Below are 25,967 nucleotides of genomic sequence, written 5' to 3'. Positions count from 1 at the left end.
TGAGCTAAGGAGTTTGAGACCAGCCTGAGCAAAAGCAGGACCCTGTCTCTACCTCAAATAGGAAAATCAGCTGAATGGGGTCCTACATGCCTATAAGTCCCAGCTACTCGGGAAGCTGAGGCAAGAGAATTAAGACCAGGAGTTTGAGGTTGCTATGAGCTAGGGGCCATGGCACTCTAGCATGGGCAATAGAGTGAGACTCTGTGTCCACAAAAATAATAATAACAATAATAAAATGGACAAAGGATCCAAATAGATAATTCTCAAAAGAAGACATACAAATGACCAATAAGCATATAAAATAATGCTTAACATCATTACTTACCAGAGAAATGCAAATCAAAACTACAATGAGATACCTTCTCATTCCAAAAAGACAGGCAGTACCAAATGCTGGCAGTGATGTGGAGAAAGAGGAGCCCTTGTATATTGTTGGTAGAAATGTGAATTAGGGCGGCGCCTGTGGCTCGGTGGGTAGGGTGCTGGCCCCATATACCGAGGGTGACGGGTTCAAACCCAGCCCCAGCCAAACTGCAACAAAAAAATAACCGGACATTGTGGCAGGTGTCTGTAGTCCCAGCTTCTCCGGAGGCTGAGGCAAGAGAATCGCCTAAGCCCAGGAGTTGGAGGTTGCTGTGAGCTGTGTGACACCACAGCACTCTACCAAGGGCGATAAAGTGAGACTCTAAAAAAAAAAAATTAAAATTGGGAGGCGCCTGTGGCTCAGTCGGTAAGGCGCCGGCCCCATATACCGAGGGTGGTGGGTTCAAACCCGGCCCCGGCCAAACTGCAACCAAAAAATAGCCGGGCATTGTGGTGGGCGCCTGTAGTCCCAGCTGCTCAGGAGGCCGAGGCAAGAGAATCGCTTAAGCCCAGGAGTTGGAGGTTGCTGTGAGCTGTGTGAGGCCACGGCACTCTACCGAGGGCCATAAAGTGAGACTCTGTCTCTACAAAAAAAAAAAAAAAAAGAAATGTGAATTAGTACAACCACTATGGAAAAGAGTATAGAGGTTTCTCAAGCAGCTGGAAATAGAACTACCATATGATCCAGCAGTCCAACTGCTCAGTATATATCCAAAGGATAGGAATTCGGTCTATTGAAAAGATATTTGCATTCCCATGTTTACGACAACACTATTCACAGTGACCAAGAATAACCTGAGTGGAATAACCTGAGTGTCCATCAGTGGATGAATGGACAAAGAAATTGTGGTACATATATACAAGGGGATATTATATAGCCACAAAGAAAAAATGAAATCCTGGGTGGCGCCTGTGCTCCGGCCCCATATATTGGGGATGACGGGTTCAAGTCCACCCCTGGCCAAAACTGCAAAAAAATAAATAAATAAAATAAAATAAAATCCTGCCATTTGAAACAACATGAATGAAACTGGAGAACATTGTGTTAAATGAAATGAGTCAAGCATAGACAGACAAACTTTGCGTGTTCTCACTCATATATGGGAGCTAGATATTAAAACAATTGATCTTAACAAAAAAATTGATCTCACAGTGTAGAATGACAGTTAACAGAGGCTGGGAAGGGGTACAGGAGGTGGGGGATAAAATGGGGATAATGGGTGCAAAAAATAGATTGAACAATATTTGATAGCATAACAAAGAGACTATAATCAATAATAAGAGTATACTTTAAAATAACTGAAATAGTAGAGTTGGAATATTTCTTACATGCAGAAATGTTAAGTGCCTGAGGTAGTGGATCCCTCAGTTACCCTGATTTGATTAATTCATATTGCATGCCTCTATCAAAATGTTAAATGTATCCTATAAAGATATGTAACTATTATGTTCCCATAAAAATTAAATATAAAAAATCCAAAACAATATAAAGTTTTTCAATCCATTTGATATCTTTCATCAGTGTTACAGTTTTTACCATATAGGTCTTAGACATTTTCTTCTTTTTGACAGAGTCTCACTCTGTCGCCTTGGTTAGAGTGCTGTGACGTGATAGCTCACAGCAACCTCAGACTCTTGGACTCAAGCTGTCCTCTTGCCTCAGCCTCTGGAGTAGGTGGAACTACAAGCATGCACCACCACATACAGCTAATTTTTAAATTTTATGTATAGATGGCATCTTGCTATATTTCCCAGCCTGGTCTTAAACTCCTGGCCCCCCACCTGGTCCTCCCACGTAAGCCTCTTGAAGTGCTGGGATTGGCCAGGCATGTGTCTCAATCTGCAATCCTAGCACAGGTGAAAAATTAGCTGGGTGTGGTAGCACATAACTGTAGTTCCAGCTGCTCAGGAGGTTGAAGCAGGAGGATCTCTTGAGTACAAGGAGTTTGAAGTTGCAGTGACCTGGGATGATGCCACTTCATTCCAGCTTGGGCAACAGAATGATACTCTGTCTCAAAAAAAGAAAAAGTGCAGGATTATATTTTAAGTTAATAAAACATCATATATAACAACATTTTTCAAAAAGGCAATTATTTCTCAAAGTTGTAAGTCAGCAGTTCTCAACCTGTGGGTCGTGACCCACAGGAACTGTATTAAAGGGTTGTGGCATTAGGAAGGTTGAGAACCACTGTTGTAAGTGCTTGGCTTCATCTTTTGATAGAACTTTTATATATGACTCATTAGGTTTTCAGCTGCTTCTCCATGCCTACTACTATGAATAGGCTGTTTGAGGGATACTTATACTTGTAGAGCATGTTTTTCATTTAAAAATACAAAAATCAGGCCAGGCCCAGTGGCTCACCCTTGTACTAGTACTCTGGGAGGCAGAGGTGAGCAGATGGCTTAACCTCAAGAGTTTGGGACCAGTCTAACCAGGAGCAAGACCCCATCTCTTAAAAAACAGCCAGGTCTCATGGCAAGTGCCTGTAGTCTCAGCTGCTTGGGAGGCTGAGGCAAGAGTATCACCTAAACCCAAGAGTTTCAGGTTGCACGGACTTATGCCACCACAGCACTATAACCAAGGGCAACATTGTGAGACTCTGTCTCAAATATATATATATATTTATTTACATATAAAATATACATGTGTTTTACATATGTGTGTGTGTATGTAAACAACAATTAGGTCTTTCTGAAGTAATAGGCCTTGCCCTGCCTCCCAAGAAAAAACAAAAGAACGAAAGAAAAATTAAGTCTAAATAATGTTAGTTCCTGGAGAATTCAACATAGGATAGAATATTAAGAAGCCAAACATAATAAGAAAATTGATGGGAGGTAAGGATGATTTCAAGTCAGATCAACAGCAGAAATGAGGACCTGGCAATGGTAACAGCCACTTTTCTATTCCCTAAAAGCAGAGTGATATATTTCTTTAAATAGAAAAATAAAAGCATTAATTTTTCTAATTGATTTTTTAAAAAATTATTTTGTCTTCCAGGAATCTGTCTTGAACTATCGTTTAGATCCTCTCGGCATTGTTGATGGTTTCACTGCTGAGGTAGGGGCAAGTGGTGTTTTTTGCCCCACTCATTTGACTCTTCCAGTTGAAGTGTCATTCTACAGTGTTTCAGATGATAATGCTCCCTCTCCCTATATGGCAAGTATTTTTTATATTGTCCTTTTCTGAAAAGTCAACCAGCTTAATAACAATTGTCTTTAAATGCTGTGGTATAATGCTTAAAAATATAAAACATTTCCTAAGTGAAAACTGCATGCAAATTAATATACCAAAATATTATCTCATGACTTTTTTCTGAGCCAGCTCAAGCAACAGATAACCTCTTTTGCTTTTAAGGATGGTGCTGAAAATTTACTTGTTTCTATGTGATTTTCAAAAGTGATAAAAATTGATTAGTGGCACTAATCTTGCTGTCTTGCTGTGTTCACACAAACTTCAAGTGCTTACTGTGCACTCCAGTCTACAAGGTTTGCCTTCCCATATGAGTCCTACCTCTACTTAGAGTTTAGATTAAGGATTTGGTGGCCTAAGCCTTTTGTGAGATCCTTAGGTTTGTTTTGGGCCTAATCTTTTCTAATTCTTGGGTTTTAGAATAACAGCTATTTTGGAGTAAAGTATGAAATAGTGAGCTCAGGTCTTAATGGAGACTGAAAAAGCAAAAGCACATTAGAGCATAGTCTCAAGCTTTATGATAGATCCTATAATTTCACCTTTCCCTTTTTTATTCCATTGGATTGCAGATAAAGTAAGCCTTTGTCTGCAAAAATGATACTAAGTCCTGATATATGATTAGTATCAGCCTTTTTCTGAAAGAAAAGAGGGAGAAGTGGATACCAATGCATCTCTGTAGAAATGTTTATAGTGATGGTATCAAATATGGAATCAAATCTGGGTCTTCATGTTAGGTCTTACTTTTGAGAAATGCAAATTACTGTAGTCAACTGTACAGCCTAGTCTTGCTAATTGAATTTCCTAACTTACCACCTGGCCTGATTCCTTTCTCTCCTAACACCCGTCTCCTCTACCTTCTAGGTTTTTAAAGACATTAGTAACAGTGTCTTTGTTATTAATAAAAGCTGTGAAAAGGGATGTCTGCGTAATTGAGAAATAATAGAGAAGGAAAGAAGTTATATTTTTTTAGGGACCTAAATATGGCCTACTCATTATTGTCCCTGTTTGCTCAAGGAAGGTTGTTTAGGTTTATTCCCTTCTAAGGGGAAAGCTTTTAGCCAGGAACCTGATCATTGATTTATACTTTGATAGAAAAAGTATAGTGGTGTCTCCTCATTCATAGTTTTCTTTTCCCAACAATATTTATACTTGTGGGTCATAATCATGAAGAGGTACAGCATTGGTTATTATCAAAAGCAGAGGTCCTTCCCCCCCAAACCTTCCCAGTTACTACATATCCTGCCTATTTTTCGTTTAACATCAAATGAATCTTCTCCAGAATAATTTTGAAAAAATAATTCCCAATTTCGAACAGTTAAAAAATGGAAAGTAAAACTGAGAGATTAGTATCAGAACAAATTTCATAGCATACTGGAATTCTAACAATACATATATAATATGTATTGTAATGCAGCTGTAAAGATGCCCATTTTGCTTTACCAAGACATCAAGAATGTCATCAGTTTCATACATTCTGTGGCAACATAGAAATAGAGAATGGAAAGATAAGGTCTAAAATACTGTGATCTTTTGTTAGTAAAGAGAATCTTTCTTGTCCATTAGGATAGCTTAGAAATGAGAGAAAAGGGTAAAACTGGATGAAAATCAGCTCAAATAAATACCTTTGAGTAAAATTTATGAGCCAGGGATTTGAACTGTGCATTCAAAATGCAAAACAGCATCCATCTTTGACCTTGGTTGACATGAAAAAAAAAAGAAGGATTTGGAAGTAAAAGATTTTATTCACTCTAGAAAGTACTGGAATATACACAGGTTATGTATCATAGACTTTGAATAGATATTTGAACAGATATTGGAAAGGGTTATAAGTCAGGTGACTGGGTTGTTTATTCATCTATCCTTTTAAAAATCCTTTCTGTTCTCTAATAATATACTTCAATCAACTGTCTCATAATTTTTTTCTCAGTAAGTTTACTTCTTAGGAATGGATTCTCTCAGCAAGTGACGCATTCCAAATCTTAGATCATAAATTTTTCCTACTTTAAATTAATAAAATTAATTTTGTTCTTCAGGAATATTATTTATGTTTTGGTAGTTTAGTCTGTTTTGAAAGAACTGATCATGTTTTGGTAATATATATTAAAGACCAGTAGTGCTGAGACATAAAGCTTCTTTTGTTAATAGCTTTGTTACTCTAATGATAACTTTGAGACCTGTCATCACAAATTACACAAATGACTCACAAAGGTAAAATTTACCATAGAAAATGATTTGTAGTATAGGGGTAGTTAATTCCTTAAAGATTAACTGAAAGCCATAAAATATCTCTCTCCAATTCGGAATCGGTGGTAAAAATGTTCTCCAAGTGTTTTTGACAGCACATAACTGTTCAGAAACTATTGCATGTTGAAATCAGGCAAAAATATCTAAAGCATTTGTGCCAGAGGTAAATGTATGGTATAAACTCCATTATTATCTAGCAGTGCCCATAGCTCAGTGGGTAGGGCGCTAGCCACAAACACCGAGGCTGGGGGCTTCAAACTCGGCCAGGCCCAGCTAAAAAAACAACAATGGCAACAATAAAAAATAAATAGCTGGGTGTTCTGGCGAGTGCCTATAGTCCCAGCTACTTGGGAAGCTGAGGCAGAATTGCTTGAGCCTAAGAGTATGAGGTTACTGTGAGCTGTGACACTATGGCACTCTAAGCAGGGCAACAGCTTAAGACTCTGTCTCAAAAATATAAACAAACAAAAAAAAAACTGAATTATTATCTTATTAACAAGGCCATGTATGATTTCTACCAGTTTGTAATTAACCAGATCAAAATATACTTTTTTCTTTTCCACTTGTTTTGTTTTTGCACATTGTCTATTCCATAGTAATTTGAGGATTTTCTGTGTAATCTTTTGACCAAATCTAGTTTACCTTAACCTTACTATTCCACTTTAAAATGCCAGAAGAAAAATATATTTTTCTTTATGTTAATTGTAGTAAAATTCAAAATTTGATAATATTAATAAAATTTCAAATAATTTTCCAGTTCTTTTCTAAAATTCCTATCTTGCCAATGCTACTGGTCTTACATTGTTTAGAATTATTTTAGAATATTGCCTTAAGGCTCAGCGCCCATACTTCAGTGAGTAGGGCTCCGGCCACATACCCCAAGGCTGGTGAATTCAAGCCCAGCCCAGGCCTGCTAAACAATGACAAATGCAACCAAAAATAGCCGGGTGTTGTGGTAGGTGCCTGTAGTCCCAGCTACCCAGGAAGCTGAGACAAGAGAATCGCTTAAGCCCAAGAGTTTGAGGTTGCTGTGAACTATGATGCCACGGCCCTCCTTGGAGGGCGACATAGTGACTCTGTCTCAAAAAAAAGAAAAAAGAATTTTGCCTTAAGTACTTTTCAAAAAATCTATATTTTTTCTTTATAAATTGGTTTAGGTTACTATTGTGTTCTAGAAGCCATTAGAATTTTATATATTAAAGTACATATGCATAGGCTTGGTAGTTTTTGCCTTGCCAGTCCTTCTGTATATACTGGGGACAGGGGTGGAATGACTGTCAAGGAAACAGTAATGTATTATCTATGGTTGTGTGCTTACAAAAGTGGCTATTTCAGTATATTATTCTTTTTCTTTGTGGAACTAGGAAGAAGAAAGGTATAATATACCGTATTATTTTTTCTTTCTTTCTTTTTTAATTTTTTTTTTATTTTTGTTTTTGTTTTTGTTGTTTGAGACAGAGTCTTACTCTGGCCCCCTGACTACAGTGCCATGGCATTATAGCTCACAGCAACCTTAAGTTCTTGGGCTCAAGCATCGTCTTGCCTCAGTTTTTCTGTTTTTAATAGAGACGGGGTTTTGCTCTTACTCAGCCTGCTCTCAAACTCCTCGGCTCAAGCAGTCCACCCACCTTGGTATCCCAGAGTGCTAGGATTATAGGAATGAGAATATTCATTTAGAGCAGTGGTTCTCAACCTTCCTAATGCTGTGAGCCTTTAATACAGTTCCTATGGGTCGCAACCCACAGGTTAAGAACCGCTGATTTAGAGTAAATATTGATTTAGAGTAAATATCTCACACTCTGCTCATATAAAAAAAAAACTGGTATACCTAGTACCTCATTAGACATGTAGAGCAGATCATGAGGAAAAAAACTGTTAAACCTTCATCACTGTTTTGGTTGGGGCAGTTTGTTGGTATGGTGCTTTCTCAAATGACCATGTGATAAATCAGATTTCTCAAGAGCCACATTTGTGCCAGGTGCAGTGACTCACGACTATAATCCTAGCCCTCTGGGAGGACAAGGCAGGTGGATTGTTTGAGCTCAGGAATTTGAGACCAGCGTGAGCAAGATGAGACCCCCATCTCTAAAAATAGCCAGGCGTTATGGTGGGTGCATGTAGTCCCAGCTACTTGGGAGGCTGAGGCAAGAGGATTGCTTGAGCCCAAGGGTTGGAGGTTGCTGTGAGCTATGATGCCACAGCACTCTGCTGAGGGTGACAAAGTGAGATTCTGTCTCAAAAAAACCCACATGTGTCTTCTCAGTGCCCATTTCCATGAACGTTTCCCAATTTTAATGTGTTTATTTGATGACCTGATGTAAAATGATAGTTACTTGGAGCTAAGGGATTCATATATGTCAGATCTGGCTTCTCTTTTACCTTTGTGCACTTGTTTTTACCTCCCAACTTACAAACCCAACAAAGATGTCATGTGATGGGACAGTTCTGTTGTTTATTTACTTCTACATAAGTTTGGCAGATACAGCATATACTGATGGAATCATGAAATGTAGAACATGCATAATCTACTTGATTATTCCACCTTAACTACTCAAAAGTATTAGTCCAGTTAAAACAAATAGATCAGCATTCACTTTTTGAAACTAAGAATGAAGTATCACAATCACTACCTATAGTCATTTGGTCATCCTACTTATTAAGAAGCTTTCAAGGTTTCACTTGAACTTGTTTTAATTTGTACTTTTCCCCCATTGTTTGGAATACTGGAGTGATTATAGCATCCTCAGGAAGACTACTTCATATGTTAGAGCATTGCTTCTCAAACTTTAATGTACATATGATACCATCTGGGGAATCTTGTTAAAAATGTAGATTGGATTTGATAGGTCTGGGGAGAAACCAAACACATGGTATTTCTAACAAGTTCATGAGTAATACTGATGGTGCTAATCTGAGAACCATTCTTTGAGTAGCAGCCTAACTGGAGGACTCCTAGTATCCCCTTTTAGACTTCTCTAATGAAATGACCGTAATTTAGCTTTGACCTTGACTCAAATCTTTCCAACAAGTTCATGAGTAATACTGATGGTGCTAGTCTGAGAACCATTCTTTGAGTAGCAGCCTAACTGGAGGACTCCTAGTATCCCCTTTTAGACTTTAATGAAATGACCGTAATTTAGTTTTGACCTTGACTCAAATCTTAGCTCTTAGACATTCAATCCATCATGTTCTGATACGGAATCAATCTGGATTCTTGGATTCCTTAGTAAGTGAACAAAAAAGAGAGAGAGAGAGAAAAAAAAGAAGGTCCAGTACCTTCATAAGATCCAGATTAAGGTATGACATGATATAAAGTTATTTCAGACATAAGGAAAATAGAGTTTGATTGCTTTACTCTAGAATATACTGCAGTCTTTTTTTTTTTTTGGCCAGGGCTGGGTTTGAACCCACCACCTCTGGCATATGGGACCGGTGCCCTACTCCTTGAGCCACAGGTGCCACCCTGCAGTCTTGAAAGTTACTGATTGAGCCTTCTTTTTCTTCTTTTTGTTTTAAATATATCTTTTGCCATAAAGTAATTACCAGTCAGGAAACATGGGCTTCCAAATTCTCTTTCTACTTTTTCTACCTCTAGTCAGAAATCCAGATATGTAACATAACTCCCTGACTGAAGAAATGACTTAATTTTTGGCCAAGACTTAGACCCTTCCACACTTGTGATTTTTTACCTGCCCAATGACCAATAGATTTTGTTTCTTCATTTCCCCTTTGCCCCCAAGTTCCATGGGAATAATCCTATAGCCTCCCTTTATTTCCTTTTTGATTAGTAACCTCTTTGATATATCATAATAGAAATTTCAAGTACTGTGGCCATTGGTGTTATTTATTGTGACATCCCTAGGAAGAACAGTAAATTGTTTCCTTAGAGGTGGAAACACAGAATGTTAAGTAAATTTGAATGTTTTTCCATAGAAATAGAATTCTGAAATTTTAATGAGTTATTTTAGTCTTTAATATACATATGAATCAGTTGTACTCAATTTGTCTTCTTTTATTTCAAGGGTGTGATTACTTTAGAGTCCCTTGGTAAAAGGGGTTATCGAGTACCTCCTTCAGGAACAATACAAGTGGTATGTGTTTTATAGCCTACAATTGCAATAATCATTCTCTCACATACATATAGAACTTAGCCCTTTCTCCTGCTACTGCTGCTGCAACAACTTTGGTAAGTAACAGTGGGGCTGCAGCTTTGTTTGGAGTTTCCCTGCTCTGCCCCAGGAATGACCATTTGGGAACCTCCATAAAAGGAAAGCGTTAATAAGCTAATCAAGGTGAATACGTTAGAAAAATAGCATATGGACAGTTTGCATAACTTAAATAGAGCTATTTTCAGTATAACTGGAATCTAAACATTACCAATGCCTTCTATTCAATATCAGCCAGATTGAGATTGACCTTTTTCAAAGGGTATTCCAAATTGCTTTGGTAGGAAAATTATATCATATTATCCCTACTATAATAATTTCTAAAATTGATCTAATGAGACAATTATATAAAGCAGATAGTCTGACCAATGCCTGGGCAGAGAAGAGATCAATCCTTTTGGTCTCTAGGCATTGCTCATGTTAGCTCAGGAGAACCCTTCTAACCCAAAGCAGTCCTTTGTCATCCCTGGTCTAGGGTTCTCGGAAGAATAATTTGATATCAAAATTACTTTGCAATTGAATTCATCTCCAAGTGTGACCCAGGATAATCCTGTAAGCCCTCAAGTCTACAGAGTTTATAGGCTGAAAAAGTCTAGCTTAGTCTATTCCTCACACTCAGAATCTGGTCTAATCTAACCAGCCTTTTTATGACCTTTGGGCCTTCCTGTCTTCAGTGCTTTGTCAGATTACTTGTACTCATCATCATTGTTCCAATATTGCAAAATCTATACATTCGTTTATTTCATATCATAACAGGAGTGAAACATAGTACTATGCAATATGTGCAATGTAGATATAAATTTTACTAAGGAATAATCATTGCATATTAAGGTATGATTTTCATGACAAGTAAATTACATGAACCAAAGGAGTGGTATTGTTCTATTCTTTTGCCCCTGGCTATGTAGCTCATGAGATACTGTGGGCCACTGGAAAGTTAGCTGTCAGTTGTCATAAAAATGAGACACAAACCCAGAGGCAGCACCTTCACCTGTTGTTTGAAGACTGCCAACTTTTGTGGTTGATTTTAAATGTGAAATTTTAAAATGTCTGTCATTCCTTATATGATTTAACTTTGTACAAACATGGTTAGACCTGGCTTGTTAATTGATGTGGTTGTTGAATGTATTTTCCTTAATCTTAAGACTCACTCATTTTCCAAAATTGGATCATAATATTGATATATTTTTCATTTTGATTCAGTGAGTGATGTCCAGTGCCACGGATGAGCTTCTGAAAGCATGGGCACCAAGTTACTTATTGATGTGTTGGTAATTTAGTTAATGTCAGATCAGCAGCTTGGGGTCTTGTTTAATAATTAATACTTTTAAAAATAATACTTCTTCAGTTATTTACGGCCAAGTACCCATTGAATTCAATTCAGTCTTCAATAACAATATGTATTTTGGTCTTATAACAGTGGTTCTCAGCCTTCCTAACAATACAGTTTCTGTGGGTCTTAACCCACAGATTGAGAACCGCTGGTATAATGTTAATGACTTTCTTTAAAAAGCCTACTATTGCTACAGATTTTGAAATGATTTCAAGTGTGAGAAAATGAAGTATTATTTAACCTACTTTGGATCTAATAATAATAAGCTTTATTTTCTAAACTTGGAAGAGCTTTCAAATAGAAAAATGTCTCTTTTTTTGAACACCTATTTATAATCTTAGAATAACCATATGTACCTAAAACACCAAAATTCCAGTTTTTCTGAGCTTGTATTTTTATTTTAAAAATTCTGCTGATACTACTATTAAAATGTGAGAAAAAATAATCTATTTTGATAATTTTTCAATGATTAGTAAAGCTAATGTTTAAAATAATTGAACTGGAATATTTTAACCTAATAAGAGTGTATTTTTCTTAAACTAGTGGAACTGTTTCTTAAAATCTGAACAAGAAGTAAAAGTTATACATTGTTTTATTAATATGAAATTTGTGACTGAAGATTTTGATTTGTTACAGGATTTTATGTTATTTGTCAAAAAATAAAGTTGAACCTTTTAAAAAATACTAAACATTATTTTATAAGCTTCTGAAATTTTATTAACTGTAGTCCTTGAAACTGAATTATATCCAATGGGATTACCTTATTAAATGGCCTTTTAAATTATTGATACAATCATTTTGAATTGTATCAACAAATCATGATTTTTAAAGAATAATTTCTATATTGTTTCTTCAGACCTTATTTAATCCAAATAAGACTGTGGTGAAGATGTTTGTTGTGATATATGACTTACGAGATATGCCAGCCAATCACCAGACATTCCTACGACAAAGAACTTTTTCTGTACCTGTTAAACAAGAAATGAAGAGAAGTGTTAATAAGGAGAACATCCGACATACAGAAGAACGGTTATTACGCTACCTCATACATCTGAGGTAACGTTTCAAATGAATATGAAAAAATGTTGCTTTAAAACAACTCTAAAATTTTTTATGTCTAAACAATTGTTAATGTTATCTAGGGCAGTGAGACACATTTTCTAAATAATTGCTGTTCAATAAAAATGTAGTATGAGCCATACATAGTTCTATATTTTTCAGTAGCCATACTAAAAAAAAAAATAAACAATTAAGATTAATAGCATCTATTTAACCCAGCCTATCCAAATGTTATCATTTTCAACGTGTAATCAATATAAAAATTATCAGTGAGATAGTCTTTTTAATTTATACTAAATCTTTGAAATCAAGTATGTATTTTATACTTAGAGCACAACTTGATTAGAACTAGCCACATTTTAAGCACTTAATAGCCACATGTGGCTAGCAGCTACTATATTAGAAGAGAAAGTTCACACATTTTATTTGTTCAACCAATATTTATGTGCCAGTCGTGCTTCTATACACTAGGAAACAAGAGTGACAAAATCTCTTTTCTCGTGGACCTTATATTCTAGTGTTTCCATAAGAAAAACCTTTTCTTCTAAAATACCCAGCTTATAATTCTAGGTTGGGAGAAGCCATTTGTTTGCCTTTATGGTCCAAGTTGCTAGCATCCTAGGGTAAGATTTTGAACCCCAGCAGTCTTAGGTTAGGTCTCAGGATCAATGAGCAAATTAATTGGTTAGTAGAGGGCTCAGTAGCCTTTTGCCTATAACTCTCTTTATAATTATTTTCTGATCCTTTACATTAAAAAGTCCTCAATGCCATCAGTGACATTCATCTTTGACCAACCCATATAGTAAGGGGTGCTCTATAGTAAGGAGTGCTCTCTTTCATCCAGGGTCGAGCAGAGAACTTTGTTAAACTGTTATTGATGGAGACCACCAGCTATCTTTCAACCTTTTTTTTTTCTTTGAGACAGAGTGCCATGGCGTCACAGCTCATAGCAACTTCCAACTCCTCTTGGGCTTAAGCAATTCTCCTGCCTTAGCCTCCCAAGTAGCTGGGACTACAGGCATTCGCCACAACACCTGGCCATTTTTAAGTTGTAGTTGTCGTTTTTGTTTGTCAGGCCCGGGCTGGATTCGAACCCATCAGGTCCAGTGTATGTGGCTGGCACCCTGGCACTGAGCCAGTGAGCTTAATTTTCTTTTTCTTTTTTTTTTTTTTTTGCAGTGTTTGGCCAGGGCCAGGTTTGAAACCACCACCTGCAGTATATGGGGCCAGCACCCTACTCCTTTGAGCCACGGGCACCACCCTAAGCTTGATTTTCACTAAAATTTATTTCTGTATGTGTACTTAAGGGGTGATTGATTAATTTGGTTTTTAGTACATGTGTTTATAGTTTGTACTTCTTGTAATGTTTCACATAGAAGAATGGTTTCCATGCCTGTAATCCTAGCCGTTGGGAGGCCACAATGGGTGGATTACCTGAGCTCACAGGTTTGAGACCAGCCTGAGCCAGAGTGAGACCTCATCTCTAAAAATAGCCGGGCATTGTAGCAGGTGCCTGTGTAGTCCCAGCTACTTGGGAGACTGAGGCAAGAGAATCACTTGAGCCCAAGAGTCTGAGGTTGCTGTGAGCTATGACACCATGGCATTCTATGGAGAGTGACAAAGTGAGACTCTGTCTCAAAAAAAAAAAAAGAAAAGAAAAACAGTTTCCAGTTCCCTCTATATTGTCAAAAAGATACCAGATTGCCGTTAATAGGCTGAGTAGTACTCCATAGTAGGCATATACCACATTTTATTAATCCATTCATGTATTAGTGGTACTTTGGTTGTTTCCACATCTTTACAGTTGTGAATTATGCTAGTATAAACATTGAAGTGCAGGTGTCCTTTCTATAAAGTGACCTTTTTTCCTGTGGGCATATACCCAGCAGTGGGATTGCTGGATCAAATGGTAGGTCTACTTTCAATTCTTGCGGTATCTCCATGCTGTCATTCATATATGTTGTACTAGTTTGCAGTCACACAAAGAGTGCAAGAGTGTGTAAGAGTTCCTTCCTTTCTCTCTGCATCCACACCAGCCTCTCTTGTCTTGGAATTTTTTTTTTTTTTTTGTAGAGACAGAGTCTCACTTTATCGCCCTCGGTAGAGTGCCGTGGCCTCACACAGCTCACAGCAACCTCCAACTCCTGGGCTTAGGCGATTCTCTTGCCTCAGCCTCCCAAGTAGCTGGGATTACAGGCGCCCGCCACAACGCCCAGCTATTTTTTTTTTGTTGTTGCAGTTTGGCCGGGGCGGGTTTGAACCCGCCACCCTCGGCATGTGGAGCCGGCGCCCTACCCGCTGAGCCACAGGCGCCGCCCAGTCTTGGAATTTTTTAATATGAGCCATTCTCATTGAAGTTTAGGTGATAACTCATTGTGGTTTTGATCTGTTTTTTCCCTAATGTTTAGAGACATTGAGCATTTTTTCATGAATTTTTTAGCCATTTATATAACTTTGTTTGGAAAGTTTCTGTTCATGTGTTTTGCCTACTTTTTAATGGGGTTGTTTGGTTGTTTCTTGATGATCAGCTTGAGTTCTTTGTAGATTCAGGTTATCAGGCCTTTATGAGATGGTGTAGCAAGCAAGTATTTTCTCCCATTTTGTGGGTTGTCTGTTGGCTCTTTTGACTATGTCCTTGGCTGTACAGCAGTTTTTTTAATTGATCAGGTCCCATCTATTTATTTTTGTTGTTGGCTGTGTTTGCTTTGGGGGTTGTCATAGATTCGTCACCTAGGCGGATACCTGTAAGAGTTTTTCCAACATTTTCTTATAGGATTCTTAGAGCTTCCTTCCATTGGTTTAAGTCTTTTATCCATCGTGAGTTAATTTTTGTGAGTAGTGAGAGGTGCAGGTAATGTTACTATTACATGTGCATCTCCAGTTTTCTCAGCACTATTTGCTGAATAGGGATTCTTTTCTGTACTGTATGTTTTTATCTGTTTTGTCAAAAATTAGAGGGGAATATTAAGGTGATTTCTTCTCTGGGGTATCTGTTCTGATCCATAGTCTATGTCTCTGTTTTTGTGCCAGTACCATGCTATTTTGGTTACTGTAGCCCTGTTGTATGGTTTGAAGTCTGGTAAAGTGATATCTCCCACTTTGTTTTTATTACATAAGATTGTCTTGATTTTTGGAGATCTTTTCTGGTTCCATACAATGTGTAGAACTATTTTTTATAAATACACACACAAAAAATTGGTATTTTAATGGGAATTGCCCTGAATCTGTAAATTACTTTGGGTGGTATAGCCATTTTTTTTTTTTTTTTTTTTGTAGAGACAGAGTCTCACTGTACCGCCCTCAGGTAGAGTGCCGTGGAGTCACACGGCTCACAGCAACCTCTAACTCTTGGGCTTACGTGATTCTCTTGCCTCAGCCTCCCGAGCAGCTGGGACTACAGGCGCCCGCCACAACGCCCGGCTATTTTTTTGTTGCCGTTTGGCCGGGGCTGGGTTTGAACCCGCCACCCTCGGCATATGGGGCCGGCGCCCTACTCACTGAGCCACAGTCGCCGCTCTAGCCATTTTAACCATGTCAGTTCTACTGATCCATGAGCATGGTATATTTTTCCATCTGTTTACATCCTCTGCAATTTCTTTTTCAGTGTTTCATAATTTTCCCTTTAGAGTTCTTTCACCTCCTTTGTTAAATGTATTCCTAGGTATTTTATTTTCTTTGTTGCTGCTGAGAAAGGTATTATGTTTATATGAAGTTTTGATAGCCATTTTCATTTCACTACTAGCTTTTATCTTTTGACAATGGCTAGGTTTTATTTAGCTAGCCACTACACATGACGGCAGTTCTTTCTTACCCTGTGATGTTCTCATAACCCTTTTCTCTGACTTTTCACATGTGGTATCCCTTTTAATCTACCCAAAGTCATGGAAGGCTATGTTGTATGAAATAGGTCAGTGCATACCTGGAGGAGGCTAGGGCTGCAAAGCCCAAACGTAGTGTAATTGGCTAATGCAAACTGAAACTAGACACAGTAGATGAGGGAAAGTGCATGTGCTGTGGAGTCAAGGAAGAAAGGAAAGATTGTATTTAAAACTCGCATTGACTGGAAGAAGGGGAGAGGAGTATGGAGTGTTTGGGAATAGTTTAATAAAAGCACCTGATTTGGCAATTTAAGACCTAAAATGTCAAGTTAAAGAGTGTTATATAAATGTCTTAACACAATAACTAAGAAAATGCCAGGAAAGCTATGTTAACCAGTGTGATGAAAATATTTCAAATTGTATATAAAATCAGTGCATGGTACCCCATGATTGCATTAATCTACACAGCTATGATTTAATAAAAAAAAAAAAAAAGAGTAAGCGTTAACCTAATATTATAGCAAGATTAATTGTTCTTGCTTTCAAATTTTAAATAATCACATTTGTTTGCTTAAAGACATAGTCTCTGAAATCATTCATCTTTTTGTTTATTTGTTTAGGTTCCAGAGTTCTAAATCTGGAAAGATCTACCTCCATAGAGATGTACGACTCCTGTTCTCTAGAAAGTCCATGGAGGTCGATAGCGGTGCTGCATATGAACTCAAATCTTACACTGAATCACCAACAAACCCTCAGTTTTCACCAAGATGTTGACATTTAGGAGTTACAATTTAAAGTGTTTGCTCAGTCCTCAAGTTTGCAAGTAAAAATTAGCATAGAAGAGAATGTACCAAATTAACAATCAGGAGAGTGGATCTACTCCTGTTTTCCTGGACCAGTTTTTATTAAAGGATTCCTGAAATGAGATCCACATATTCCAAGTAGACTGGAAACACTCATGTCCTAATCCTTTTTGTACTGTTGAAACCACTTCATTGGACATGTTGCAATAGCAAAACCCCCAGTTAGATTAGTGTTTACATGTTTTATTTCTCAGTTATTTAATATTTAATGTTTTCCTTAATACTCAAGTGATGTTTGTCTGTAGTGTTCTAATGTAGCACAAATCCTATGTAAAATCATACTGTGTATTTTTGACATTAACGTTGAAATCTGAAATATATGCACAAGTCTTTAATTTTGTGTGATGTGTTTTAAGTGCTATTCATTTAAGTTATTGAAAATGAGTATGAAATGTTGAGCTTCTTTAAAATTAATGCACTATGCAAGCATGTATATTTTTTAATATCTCTCAAGGTTAGTTTTTACAGCACCCCATCCAGGTTGCTATCTCACATAGTAATCCTTTAATATGTTGTATTAGCCTTGCAATGTGGACTAAACTGCTTCACATTCCGCTTGCAAGTTCAGATCATGCCCGTTTGTATTCCTTCTAGGATTCCCTATCCCCAAAACAGTTCTATTTTTCCTTAATCACGATATAGAGGCTTTACATTAAATTGCTGTCTTATGCTAGTTAACTTTCTCAAATTGTTAAAAGAGTATGTACTTTGACAAATTAGTATTTATATTGTAAATATATGCAAAAAAACTAAAAAAAAAATGTGTATTTGGCTTTTATTTTTAGATGAGACTTTTGTGTGATTGGGTGAATTAACCAATAGGCAGTTTCATTACTCTACAGCTGCCAAGAGGGGGAGGAAGATGTATTGACCCTGTCCCAATTTGCCACTTCTTTGTTCAGGGTCACAGTGAAAGCCATGTGGCAAATGGAAACATTACCAAGCAAGAGAGCTTGAGTGATTGCATAAAAAATCTTCCATCTAGGGCTGTGCCTGTGGCTCAGTGAGTAGGGCGCTGGCCCCATATAGCGAGGGTAGAGGGTTCAAACCCGGCTCCGGCCAAACTGCAACAACAGCAACAAAAAAATAGCCGGGTATTGTGGCGAGCACCTGTAATCCCAGCTACTCGGAATGCTGAGGCAAGAGAATCACGTAAACCCAAGAGCTGGAGATTGTTATGAGCTATGATGCCACGGCACTCTACCGAGGGCAACAAAATGAGACTCTGTCTCAAAAAAAAACAAAAAAAAAAAACTTCCATCTAAAACCCTTGGAAAGAACAGGGTGATTTTATATGTTTGTGTTGAGGCAACAGGCAATAACAGATTAGATAACAAGACAAAACTACTCAGACTCCCAGTAGAAATCTGTGATGGCAAGTTATGAAATACCACTCATGCAGGCTAGCCCCAGGTGACCTGGGAGTTTAGATCCACATAAATAGTCTGGTATTAGCAGAGGGTCAAGTCTTTACTTTGGGTTCCAGCTATTGAATAGACTACTTAAGAGTATTTGGCTAGGTGATAAGTGCATGGCTACAGGCTGTAGAGTGGCAAGCAGAAGCCTAAATTTCCTTTACCAATTACAGGAGAAAAAAAAAACTTGTGTATGTTCCATAAAAGTAAAAAAAAAAATTTTCTAGTAGTACAAATTTATAAAGATTTGGCTCAGTGCCCATACCACAGTGGTTAGTGGCGCCAGCCACATGCCACAGAGGCTGGCGGCTTCAAACCTGGCCTGAGTCAGCTAAACAGCAACGACAATTGCAACAAAAAAATAGCTGAGCGTTGTGGTGGGCACCTGTAGTCCCAGCTACTTGGGAGGCTGAGGCAAGAAAATCGCCTAAGCCCAAGAGTTGGAGGTTGCTGTGAGCTGTGATGTCACAGCACTCTACGGAGGGTGACATTGTGAGACTCTGTCTTCAAAAAAAAAAAATTTATGAAGATTTATTGTAAGCTTGGCACCCATAGCGTAACGGCCCCAGCCACATATACCTAGGGTGGTGGGTTCAAACCTGGCCTGGGGCCAGCTAAACAACTGCAACAACAACAAAAAAGATTTATTGTTAATCTTTAGACCGTGTGGAAAACATGGGACAAAGACCCAAAGCCTTGGTTGTAATAAGTATTCCAATACACTTGGCAAAAGTCAATTTTGAAAATTTTATATAAAACTTGGAAAATATAAAATACTAGACAGTGTTATTGTTTCTATGATCTATCCTGTAAAGTTTCCTCCAAAATTATATGTATATCATGTGCAGGTATCACTTTGCAAGGATACCACACTACAGTCTTTTCAGAATTCTTTCTAATACTTCTGGAACATTTTTTAAGGATATTTGAAGAACTTACTGAAGCGTCTGAGTGCATCTTATGCTATTCCTGGCAAGTTTGTGCAAAGAAAGCATGTGCTGACATGCTTTCCTCTCCTTCACAGAACCTTATGCCTATGTTTTTTCTTCTGTGAGATACAGTCACTTTGCATCTGTCTGCTCTCGCTTGCACTGGCATTATGTCTGTCACACTGGTTCTTTTTCTACCCTTCTTCAGTTATAGGCCAAGACTTCACCATATCTTCTATCTCTGTATTCAAAGATTATGTCACTAGATTATGTAACAGTTGAGTATTGTCATGCAGACCACCAATGTGGTTAGCTATAGTAGATAGTAGAGATCTCACTGCTGGCTTACTTGGCAGGTTTATAGAGTAATAAAATGTGTCATAACTGCTAACTCTCTTTCAAAAGTAATTATAGGTCATTACCTACAGAAAGTCTTTGGAGATTTTATCTGATGAGAATGCTAAAATCTGTTATGAGAATGAAAAAATAAGTGATGAAGATTTGCTGGAAGGTTCCCAAGAGAAGGTTCTCCCCTCCTTCCATTTCCCTCTCCCCCCATTGCCTGAGGGTTAAAGAAGGGAAAATTTTTCCTTCAAAGACTATCTTTGGAATCTTGACTCTTGCCTAATTAATCTTGTGAATGAAACTGTGAGCAGTGATTCTTCTTTAACCTAATTTTTAAAAATTGTTCACACTAGGGCGGCGCCTGTGGCTCAGTGGGTAGGGTGCTGGCCCCATATGCCAAGGGTGGCGGGTTCAAACCTGACCCCGGCCAAACTGCAACAAAAAAATAGCTGGGCGTTGTGGCTGGCACCTGTAGTCCCAGCTACTTGGGAGGCTGAGGCAAGAGAATCGCCTAAGCCCAAGGATTTGGAGGTTGCTGTGAGCTGTGTGACGCCACAGCACTCTACCGAGGGCGATCAGGTAAGACTCTGTCTCTACAAAAAAAAAAAAAAAAAAATTGTTCACACTATATATAAGCATATAAAATAAATTTCAAAGTCCCCCTCCCTCAATTTTGCCATTGCAGCTATCACCTCACAACGGTGGTCACTGTTAAGAATTTAGTATATGGGGCGGTGCCTGTGGCTCAGTGAGTAGGGTGCTGGCCCCATATGCTGAGCATGGCAGGTTGGAACCCGGCCCTGGCCAAACTGCAACAAAAAAATAGCCAGCTTGTGGTGGGCACCTGTAGTCCCAGCTACTCGGGAGGCTGAGGCAAGAGAATCGCCTAAGCCCAAGAGCTGGAGGTTGCTGTGAGCTGTGACGCAACAGCACTCTACTGAGAGCAACAAAGTGAGACTCTGTCTCTAAAAGAAAAAAAGAGGGCGGTGCCTGTGGCTCAAAGGAGTAGGGTGCCGGCCCCATATGCCGGAGGTGGCGTGTTCAAACTCAGCCCCGGCCAACAACTGCAAAAAAAAAAGAAAAGAAAAGAAAAGAATTTAGTATATGGGCGGTTCTTGGGACCAGGTGAGAGGGGGAGCTCCTGGGACCAATATCACATCTGACGAGGAGAGGTTTCCTAGGCAGCAGAGGATGCCAGGCTTGGATTGAAAGGAGCAGATGCAAAATCTGGAGGGCATGGAGGCCAGGAAGTTAGTCAGCACCTACCCTGGTGGCATGATTGTTCAGATACCAAAATTTTCTAAAGTCAAACCTTTTCACTCTGTACAGTCTCTAGGTTGAACTCTTCCCAACAGAAGCCCAAAGGCAAAAGTCTCAGAAAAATGAAGAGGGAAAGCATGGATCCTTAGGAGATAATGAAGAGGTGGCCAGACTACTGACAAAAAAACAGGATTTCACAGATGATTTGCCAAGACATTAGTGTAGTGAGGCAAAAATCAAGATCCAGAGCAGTGATTTGCTAAGAAGATGCACTCTTCTGGGAGCTGCAGACTTACGGTGATGAAAAACATGAAAATTGTTGATCTCTACTGTTGTAGTGAAGATTTACACGCTGGGAAAATTGCTGGCTTTTTTTTTTTTTTTAAGAGACAGTTTCACTTTGTTGCCCTTGGTAGAGTGCTGTGGTGTCACAGTTCACAGAAACCTCCAGCTCTTGGGCTCAGCCTCCCAGGTAGGTGGGACTACAGGTGCCCGCCACAACGCCTGATTATTTTTTTGTTGCAGTTTGGCCAGGGCTGGTTTCGAACCCACCATGCTCAGTATATGGGGCCTGTGCCCTACTCACTGAGCCACAGGTGCCACCCGAAAATTGCTATTATTAAACATGGGGCAAAATTGAAAAAACTATGATCTTTATTTCTCCAGAAGACCATGTTATGCTTGTTTGAAAATGAGTGTAAGTGCTAGAGTTAACTGAATTTCACATTGGCCTGCCAATCCAGAAATAAGGTTCCTTACTGCAGCTTCTACTTCTGAAGATAGAAAGTGAGATGCCAAACCAGTGGAAAGATTGAAGTCAAACAGTCGAGCCCATGTCTGTGTCTTAATACAGTTTTTGGTGTGTTACATGGTGTAGTTTGTAGAAAAGACCTCTTACAAATAACTTTATTTTTAAAAAATTACAAAAATATTTCTGGGTGCTAAGATTGACTTTTTTTCCTGAGAGTAAACAAAAAAATAGAAGAATATGAGATGTTATTTTTGGTTTCAAAAGAAGAAATGCACAAACAAGCAAATACTGATGACTATAGGTTTGGAGAATCTGTGTGAAAATCCAAGGCAAGCTAAGGCAAAAACGCGAAAGACCTTGTCCTACTTTTGGCCACAGTAGCTCCAGTGTGCTCATCTTTAAGCACTTTGGAACTTATTGTAGCAATCCAGAACAGATTAAGGAAATTCACAAAGTTTGCCCCAAGAACCTGCAAAGCCCTGCATGGTTAAGGCATATTGATCTGAGGACCATAAAACAGTTCCATTTAGGCAGAAGGGAAATCTAGAAGTTGTGATGGAACAGATGCTATGTATTTCATAGGATGTGGTTATAATGCTTTTCTTGTTGGGTCTGAGTATGCTGACTTCCCACACATGGCAAGCAGAATGACAGAGAAAGAAGGAAAATCAGGTACATTATATATGCCTAACAAATGTCTTGATATTTAGGTGTCAAGAAATAAAACCAGAGGAATGAAGCATGATTTTTGTGACAAACTGCCCATGTGATGAAACCATACGTTTAATTAAAGGCAGTCATGAAATAAATCTATTCAGGGGATGTAGATGCTGGAAAAAAGAAAACAGACATCTCCTACATGAGGCTCGGGCAACTTGAGGGTGTGAGTAAATTTACATGGCAGATGAATTGATCAAGAGCTTATGGTCTTGAATAAAATGAGCCTGGAAGGAGGGAAATAACCCAGGTGTTTGAAGTGAAGTTTCTCTGACATGAAGTTATCCGGAATGCTAGATGGAGTGTTGTGTGTCCTCAACCACAGCGGTTCTCAACCTGTGGGTCATGAACCACAGAAACTGTATTAAAGGGCCGCAGCATTAGTAAGGTTGAGAACCACTGCTCTAAAGGAAGAACAACACCAAAACAAAAATTTGCTATTGGAAATCACTGAGACAGTCCTCAAGAATTTTTTATTGCACCTCTAAAATTCAGCATTGTTAACTCAGAAAATAAAGCTGGATTTTGTCAATAATTAAAAAGTTATTTTAAGGATGCTAATTCTAAGATATGAATGATGTTAATGAGAATATATTTTAGATTTATGTGTGTGTGTTCCAGAAAAAAGTTGGTATATGACACATCATATGATTTTTATGGACGTAGGAACACAGGGTCAGTCTAGATCAGCGGTTCTCAACCTGTGGGTCGTGACCCACAGGAACCGTATTAAAGGACTGCGGCATTAGGAAGGTTGAGAACCACTGGTCTAGATGGAAGTAGGCTTTTCACGATGGTAGGAATTCATTCTTACTCCCTAGAATAAACCTATATGACAGTAGGTTCAGCCCATTCTACTCCATCATCTGTGAGAGAGGTGTCTAAAATGTGGACGCTGTAGGAGAAAGAACATATGAACGCCTGCTATGTGTTAGGCATTATAGGTAATACGTGTTATTTAATCTTTAAAGTCATATTTCAGAGAGAGCAAGAGTGGATATTCTACAGTAAAATAGTTTATAATTTGTGTTAAGTGAAATATAGTAAGACAATACCTACTAATCATTAGGGGGGAAATGACTTTGATTTTTTTTTGTTTTCGAGAGTTTCACTATGTCACCCTCAGTAGAGTGCAGTGGCATCACAGCTCACAGCAACCTCAAACTCTTGGGCTTAAGCGATTCTTTTGCCTCAGCCTCCCAAGTAGCTGGAACCACAGGTGCTCGCCACGTCCAGCTATTTTTTGGTTGTAGTTGTCGTAGTTTGACTGGCCGGGGCCAGGTTCGAATGGGTCACCTCTGGTGTATATGACTGGCGCCCTACCCGCTCAGCTACAGGGGCTGAGCCATGACTTTGATTTTTAAAAACCACAAGCTTAGGAATGAATATCCTAATGCAATTCAGAGGCTATTCAACTTAGTATACTATGCAAATTCAGTTGAAGGGAGTTTTAGGAACACAGTGTCCCAAAGTCTCTTCCAGACCCCCATCTACCCCAATGTATACTGTTCTTTCATTTAATTCATTCAAAATTTTCCTGTTTCAACCACTAAGTCCCTAAAGCAGTAGGATCATCCACTTTTTTTTGAGATGGTCTTGATCTGTCGCCCTGGGTTAAGGGCTGTGGCATCATCATAGCTCACAGCAACCTCAAACTCCTGGATTCAAGTGATCCTCTTGCCTCAGCCTCTGAGTAGCTGGGACTACAGGCCACCCCCTACCACACCTGGCTAGTTTTTCTGTTTTTAGTAGAGACAGGGTCTGGCTCTTGCTCGGGCTTGTCTTGAACTCCTGAGCTCGAGTAATCCACCTACCTTGGCCTCCCAGAGTGCTAGGATTATAGGTCTGAGCCACACACTTGGCCAGGATCATCGGCTTCCTAGGTTCCAACTCCAACACTGAAGTTGTTGAAATTGCTGTTTATAGTTATCTGACCTACTTATACAATTAATGACATACCAGGTTTTGCTCATAGAAATTAGCACTCATCCCAGGATTTTTGCTGTTTGGTATCTTTTTTATCTTTTTTTTTTTTTTGAGACAGAGCCTCAAGCTGTTGCCCTGGGTAGAGTGCTGTGGCATCACAGCTCACAGCAACCTCCAACTCATGGGCTCGAGGGAGTCTCCTGCTTCTGCCTCCCAAGAGGCTGGGACTACAGGTGCCCGCCACAATGCCTGGCTATTTTTTGGTTGCAGCCATCATTGTTGTTTGGTAGGCCCGGGCTGGATTCGAACGTGCCAGCTCAGGTGTATGTGGCTGGCACCTTAGCCGCTTGAGCCACAGGCGCTGAGCCGGGTATCTTACTTGGTTTTATTGAGTTTATCTTTTCAGACTCTTCCTATCTCTTCCTTTAAAAGGTATTGTGTCCCAGAAAGTGGCTTGTACTTGTAATCCCAGCACTTTAGGAGTCTGAGGCCAGAGGATCATTTGAGGCCAAGAGTTTGAGACTAGTCTAAGCAACACAGTGAGATCTTGACTCTACAAAAAATGGAAAACCTTAGCTGAGCATGATGCCATGTGCCTGCAGTCCCAGCTTTTCGGAGGTTCAGGCAAGAGGATAGCTTAACCCAGGAGTTCCGGTTGCAGTGAGCAATGGGGAGACTACTGCGCCCTTGCCTGGGTAACAGAGACTCTGCCCAACCAAATAATACAGGTGGACTTCCTTACAACTATCAAAGTCCAAACCAAGAAAAATTTTGCGCATGTATGCATTTGATTCACCAGGGGGAGCTTTGGTTCAACATCATTTCTTGGCCTTTGCTCCAAACCTAATAAGAATCTCTGTCAGGGGGTTGGTTGCTCAGTGATTCCTAATCCCTATACTAATTGAATTAAAATCGCAAATTCAGTTCCTTAATTGTCTCACATTTCAAATGCTCAATTGTCATATATGGCAAGTGGCTTCTCATCACAGAAAGTGGTATTATATAGCACTCATCTACAATACAGGCACACCTTGGAGATATTGCTGGTGTGGTTCTGGACCACCACAATAAAGTGAATAAAATGAGTCTTACAAATTCATTGGTTTCCCAGTACACATAAAAGGTAAGTGTACACTATATCATGGTTTATAAGTATACAATAGCATTATGTCTAAAGAATGCATACCCTAATTAAAAAATAGCTTACTGCCAAAAAATGCTAATGATAATGTGAGGCTTCAGTGAGTCAGTCTTTTTGCTGGTGGAGGATCTTGCCTCAATGTTGATGCTGACTGATCAGCATGGTAATTTCTGAAGGTTAGCATGGCTATGGCAACCTTTTAAAAATAAGACAATGAAGTTTGCCACATCAGTGGACTCGTCCTTTCACAAAAGATTTCTCTATGGCATGCAATGTTGTTTGATAGAATTTTACCCACAATAGAACATGTTTCAAAATTGGAGTCAATCCTCTTAAATCCTGCTGCTGCTTAATGAACTAAGTTTATGTAATACTCTAAATCCTTTATCACAGCAACCAATCTAAAAAAGAAATCAAGAAAGCAATTCCATTTATAGTAACTACAAA

The 25,967-nt window shown here is 38.8% G+C and overlaps 1 protein-coding gene and 1 pseudogene across 10 annotated transcripts in view; both read left to right on the top strand.

The window, feature by feature from the left end:
- The window catches only part of ATOSA (atos homolog A), a 145,214-nt gene extending 127,768 nt beyond the window's left edge, over window positions 1-17,446 (top strand). For 8 of the 10 annotated variants that reach the window (XM_053595135.1, XM_053595136.1, XM_053595134.1 and 5 more), the window contains 4 exons: window positions 3,362-3,520; window positions 9,820-9,888; window positions 12,153-12,352; window positions 16,794-17,446. In XM_053595135.1, the coding sequence (XP_053451110.1) occupies window positions 3,362-3,520; window positions 9,820-9,888; window positions 12,153-12,352; window positions 16,794-16,947 (582 nt within the window). In that variant the 3' untranslated portion in view covers window positions 16,948-17,446. Of the gene's footprint in view, window positions 1-3,361; window positions 3,521-9,819; window positions 9,984-12,152; window positions 12,353-16,793 lie in introns of those variants that run through there. The other 2 variants (XR_008380767.1, XM_053595137.1) reach the window with 2 other exon arrangements.
- Window positions 17,447-20,862: 3,416 nt separating this feature from the next.
- Window positions 20,863-22,858, top strand: LOC128588387 (cytidine and dCMP deaminase domain-containing protein 1-like; annotated as a pseudogene).
- Window positions 22,859-25,967: the final 3,109 nt, after the last annotated feature.

This window comes from Nycticebus coucang, chromosome 6 (genome assembly GCF_027406575.1).
Source record: "Nycticebus coucang isolate mNycCou1 chromosome 6, mNycCou1.pri, whole genome shotgun sequence".
NCBI classification, from domain to species: Eukaryota; Metazoa; Chordata; class Mammalia; order Primates; family Lorisidae; genus Nycticebus; species Nycticebus coucang.
Note: the sequence above shows the minus strand (reverse complement) of the source record. Positions and strands in the feature narration are given on the sequence as shown.